The sequence below is a fragment of the Suricata suricatta genome, chromosome 17 (assembly GCF_006229205.1).
Source record: "Suricata suricatta isolate VVHF042 chromosome 17, meerkat_22Aug2017_6uvM2_HiC, whole genome shotgun sequence".
Lineage (NCBI taxonomy): Eukaryota > Metazoa > Chordata > Mammalia > Carnivora > Herpestidae > Suricata > Suricata suricatta.
Window position 1 is genome coordinate 15,403,510 of NC_043716.1, and position 5,887 is coordinate 15,409,396.

The following is a 5,887-nucleotide window of genomic DNA, read 5'->3' on the forward strand; positions in this document are numbered from 1 at the left end:
TTTTTTACTTTATAAAGTTTCATATTTTTTAACATATGCAATTATTTTCCATCATTTACAATACAGTAGTTGCAATGACACTCAAAACAGAAAAGCAAAGTAAAAAATCAAAACACCAACTTCTGTTTCATGTAATTAGACTTACACAGAAATTAGAAGGTTAAGTAACAACTAGTTAATCACCTAATTTCACAGCTATCTGAAGTGGCAATCATTATATAGCAGCTTATCTATGATACATTCAAGATAAATGATACAAACTTGCTACTTTTTTGCATGGACCTCAAGCATATTGTAGTATAGAGGTGGAATTTAAGGAAAGGTATTAAGCAAGCTGTGTTGTAGCCTATGAACAAGTAATATGAACTTTTAGTCTTTATCAAACCTACTTTGCATGTCAATCCAATTTTATATGAAAGGTATTTTATAGTTCCATCAAATCATTTCTTTTGTTTCTCATACTTAACTTTAGTATCATATATTATTTCTTGCATAAGATTTAAAGTGGCTGCTAAATATAAATATTATAAACAAGAATCTATAGATATTTAAAAATCAGTCTCCAGATAACCCTGTAACTTTTAAACATTATGAGGACTTGAGTCTGATAAACTAAATTCTAAAGATTCAGGGAACTGTAGATATAACACAAGCCCCTCAAAAGTAATTTGTACCCACCCCTGGCAATATGATAATGCTTTCCACAAACATATCAAATAATAATTTACATGCTAATCTCCTATATAAGTCTAAGCAGGTATATTTAATTAAAGAAGCCTAGTGTGCTTTCAAAAATGGGGGTGAAGAAAACTATAAAATCGTTATTTTAATGATGGGGTTAAAACCTTGTATATTTTCCTAAGTTTATGTGTCAATTACCAATAATACAAAAATATCTGTTGGATGAAGTATAAAGTACAACAAGGAAAATTTACTTTCCTAAGCAGACAGAAATAAGTCTTAAATTCTTACATATCCAAAATAGCAACAAAAATCTATTTCTAATATAGCTGGGTGAATAGCATATCAAGAAGTTACTCGGGGCATCTGGGTCGCTCAATCAGGAGTGTCCTACTCCTGATTTCAGCTCAGGTCATGATCTCACAGTTCCTGGGATAGAGCTCTGCATCCAGCTCTGCTATGTGCTGACAGTGCAGAGCTGGCTTGGATTCTCTCTCCCTTTCTCTCTGCCTCTCCTCCTGTGTGTTCTCTCTCTCTCTCTTTCTCTCTCTTTCTCCTTCTCTCTAAAACTAAATAAACTTAAAATAAATTACTCAAATGATTTCAGAAAATACACTGAAAAAGTAATTTTCCCATTCAGGCTAATGTTCAGTTCTTAATTTTCCAATTCATGAAGCTGACGCTAAGCATCAATCTCAAATTGTGTGTATGCTTGTGTTTTTAACTTTATTCACATATCTGTGTCCTTTGTTATTAATTTATCATTAAAGAATATGCATTTTGAGTTAATATTTGAAAACTGAATATGGATGGATGTACCTTTCATGTACACCCTATGTAGGTAGTCACCTACTTCCCCTTCTGATGAGAGTTATGTGTTTGAAACACTGTTGGGTATGATCAGGATAGTCCATGGCCACAGAACCAAATGACTTCAGTCAACACAAACACATATGAACTTTTAAAATTGTCACAAGCTCCTATCATCGAACGAACCAGCCCAAACCACAACTTGTAATTGTTAAATATTGTGATATGAAGAAGTTAATCAGAGAGCAAATTTTTGGTTCCACATTTTAAAGTTTAAAGCTTGTGGTATAGCCTCAAGGGGACTTGCACCAAGGCAAAGCTCATTTTCATTTCTGGTCACCGCAGAACTAACACTGAAGAGAAAAATCTAGTCGTGGAATTTATATCACTGCAAGGGTCATGACGGGGCATTTTCATTTAAGCAATGCAAACAATGCATTTGATATATCATCTCAGAAGAGCCCTGGCCACCCCAGGTTCTGACAAGAAGATATATATCTATATATCTATATAGATATATATATAAAGATATATATAAAGTCATGTTTCTTAGGCAAATGTTCAGAGATCATGACATAGTTATCTTTAAAACAAAAAAAGGGGGCGCCTGGGTGGCTCAGTTGATTAAGCATCTGGCTTTGGCTCAGGTCATGATCCTGGGGGTTTGTGAGTTCGAGCCCCGCGTCGGGCTCTGACAGCTAGCTCAGAGCCTAGAGCCTGGAGCCTGCTTTGGATTCTGTGTCTCCCTCTCTCTTTGGCCCTGCCCTACTCACGCTGTCACTCTGTCAAAAATAAATAAAACATTAGGAAAAAAAAAAACCCTCTCCTCAGAAAATATATGTGAAGTTAAATATCTATAAAGGATCTCAAAAGGAGGAGTAAAGTGAAAGGTGGAAGATTAAAAAAAAGATTGTCATAATGCCTATGAATTTTCTAAATCTGCTATATTGAAATCCTGTAGAAGCGAGGATTCCCAGAGAAACTCTTCTGTTCATTATGACTTTTGTTGTATCTGTCACTTAGAAGTCTCAAATCAATACAGAAAGTATTACTTCACAAGCCTTATGAAAGACCCAAAAATGGGAATATGCTGGCAAAGCTGATGCCTGAAAAGTGAGTACCTGCTCACTTCAGACATTATTCCATCTGGAGTAAGTTCTCTCTCTTATTCCTCCCCTCCTCCTTTTTGCTGAAAATCCTACTCATCTCTCAAGACGCAGTTCCAGTTTCACCTCTTCCATGGAGGATCCTGTATGTTACAGCCCACACACATTTTGCTAGTAGGAACAATTCTCGTAAAGTTTAACTGGGTACGTAAACACACCTCATATATATTTATAATATTCTCTTGTTATTTATACACCAATTTCTTAAGGTCCTCATACTTTTTAAATTTTTTACATCCCACATAGTGCTTAATGCTTCGGGTGTGTATTAAATGTGACAATTAGCCATTCAGCCCTGGCCCACTAATGGAGTGTGCAAAGGGCATCAGAAACCTTTCGAGAGTCTAAAATGCAGCAGCTCACAGATGAAGGAAGATACCAGCTCTGTGCAAGTTCTCCAGCCATAGCCATAGACTCTCTAGCTGAGTCAGAGGTAAAGACTGGAAGAGGACCAGTTTCTGTGAAATAACCAAGAAGACCCCGGGAGTGGCATTTATCATTACTGGGCTACAGTCTCCCCCTACAGCTGTTAAGAGCACTGACAAAGAATCTAAGTCAAAGAACCAAAGAGTCAAAGAAATCTAAGTCCCAGCGACACTTCCCACCATGGAAATTAGTTAACCAATCTGACCAATTTCCTCTATATGCAAAACAGGGATAGTAATAATGTCTATGTGGCCAACATAAACTGAGGTCATGCAGCCCAGGGAAAGAGCTTACTTAGCAAGGTGCCTACCGTAATAATTGCAACATTGACAGCTTATCTATAAATGAATGAGCTGACCTAAGTTATCCTTAAGTTCTCTTCTATTGTTCGTGTTCTATGGTACTGTGACAACAGGGACCATAATGTCAGAAAGGAGTCTCCCTTCCAGCCCAACAGCTCTTTGCATCCGTTGAACAAATGACAGCCTCTAGGCACCGCTTCTTGGACTATTAGCGGGATAAGAGGCCAAGTGGCCTGGGCCCTGTCCTGGGTAAGGGTGTCGCCCTCCACCTTCACTACCCCGGCCCCTTAGGCCTGCAAGCACTATTTGAGTGTCTACTGAGTGTCCGACTCAGCCCCAGCCCTTGTAGGCCCACGTGGATGGGGGTGGGGGTAGAAGGTTCACGACACTCACTTGTTCCTGCGGATCCAGTCCATGAGGGCGCGCACCTCTGGCACTTCGTCCAGGGCAGGGGGCTCGCCGGTACTGAACTGGTCGGGGAAGCTGCGGTTGAGGTCACGGCCGCGGCTGTTGTCGCGACCGCTGTCCCCGGGAGGGCCGCTGTCGCTGAGGCCGCAGTCGCCCTCGTGGGCGCGCTCAAAGCCGTCGGGGTTGAGGCTGGGCAGCACGTACACGTCGGTGGTGTTGAGCAGGCGGACGATGCGCGGGTCTCCGCGGCGGTAGCCAGCCGCCAGCTCGCGGGCTAGGTAGACCAGCACCTGGCGCGACACGGTCTCGTCGCCGTGCATATTGCCCACAAGCTTCACCTGCGGTCGGCCGGGCAGGAGCGGCCCCGCCGCGTCGGGCCCCGCTTCGCCCTCAGGAGGCGGCGGCCCCAGGCCGGCGGTGAGGCGCAGCACCCACAGCGGCCGGCCCTCCACGGAGTTGCCGATGCTGAACAGGCGGGCCAGGCCCGGGGACCCCGCGGCCGCCGCCTCCCTCAGCGCCGAGCCCAGCTCCTCTTCATGGTAGTAGCGATTGAACTGGCCCTCGTCCGTCTCGGCGCCCCTGCTCGTCGTCGTTGTTGTCGCCTCCGCCTTCTTGATGTGCGCTGCCCGGGCCGAGTTCCGCAGCAGCAGCATGAGCAGGCACAGCAGAAGCGGGAGGCGCCTCGGCCGCCAGGGCGGCCGCGCGTCCCAGTCACTCGCCATCTTCCAGCAGCGCGGCTAACCCCGGCTCCGCTCCCGCGGCTCCGGGCTCCGGGAGGCGGGGGCCCGCCGGATCCCCTCCGCACCTAGCAACCCCCTCCCTCCCTCCGGTCGCAGCCAATCGTGGACCGGCTTGCTGTCGCGTCTTGTTGGGGGCGGGGCCTTCCTTAAAGCCCCCACATCCCCTCTGGGCGTGCCGTCCTCTTGTCCCGGACGAGTTTAGTGCTCTCTTCCTTCGCTAAGATTCCTCTCTCACTTTCCCTCCTCCCCGTTTCCTCTTCTGCGTTTACACTGCTTTTCCTCTATTCTCCCGATCTCTCCTTTATGGCTTACCCCTTAAATTCTTACCCGTTTTTCTCTGAGTACTCTTACTAGTTCCCTTCCCATCTGTGTTGCACCTATCCCCCACTGCGCTTTAACGCTTAGAACCGAGAATCGAAAGAATCAAAAGGTTCCAAAGAATCAAAGGACTCGAAAGAAGAAAGAAAGAAAGAAAGAAAGAGAGAGAGAGAGAGAAAGAGAGAGAGAGAGAGAGAGAGAGAGAGAGAGAAAGAAAGAAAGAAAGAAAGAAAGAAAGAAAGAAAGAAAGAAAGAAAGAAAGAAAGAAAGAAAGAAGAGAAGAGACTCAACCTCGTAAGAGCAGAAGGACACCTTAGCTCTTTCCACCCTGCACCCTTTCCACCCTGCACCCTTTCCACCGGAGCTGCCCTGTCTTGTCTTGAGCCTGGCGCCCCGTAAGCCATTGAAGACAGTAGTGGGACACTTGAAGCTCACCTCACAAAGCAGTCCTTTCCAGTTTTTAGTTTCTGTGTTGACAGAAGGTGTCTCCTTTATGTTTAGCGGAAATCTGCTAGGTAGTAGGTTCCCTTTATGTTAATGTATAATAATGTATAATGTATATTATGTCTTTTGGTGTCACTCCTGGTTATTTCGCTGCCACTAATTCTTGGGTGTGCTGGTCTTAGCCCTCCGTAGGGAGATTTCATTTCATAGTTCACTTTCTCACCTCTCACACTTATCCCTGAACAAGTTATTTGTTTAACTGTGGCCTTAGAATGACATTTTCTAAGCAGCGGGTATGACATTTCTGGAAACGCTTGGTGAGTATAATTCCTGAACTCCTTAATGTTTTGTCAAAGCTGGCAAATAATACGGTTTTGATCATTTAGAAAAGAGGCCTTTTAAACTGGTCTTTAAGCTTCAGTCACTTCAGCTTGAAGAAACATAAAACCTCACAATTCTTTTATCAAGTGTGAAATTCTACTCATCTAACAACATAATTGCAATAACTGTTGTATTTCCTTCTTTCAGACCCAGACATTTCAAGGCCATTTCTTAAACTATGATTAAACCCTAATATGACTAGTAAAGAATT

General features: G+C 44.0%; 1 protein-coding gene across 2 annotated transcripts in view; it reads right to left on the reverse strand.

The window, feature by feature from the left end:
• The window catches only part of CPD (carboxypeptidase D), an 80,227-nt gene extending 75,618 nt beyond the window's left edge, over positions 1–4,609 (reverse strand). The window contains exon 1 of one of the 2 annotated variants that reach the window (XM_029929133.1): positions 3,779–4,606. In XM_029929133.1, coding sequence (XP_029784993.1) covers positions 3,779–4,515 — 737 coding nt within the window. In that variant the 5' untranslated portion in view covers positions 4,516–4,606. Of the gene's footprint in view, positions 1–3,778 lie in introns of both variants that reach the window. The other variant, XM_029929135.1, reaches the window with a different exon arrangement.
• Between the last annotated feature and the right edge of the window lie 1,278 nt (positions 4,610–5,887).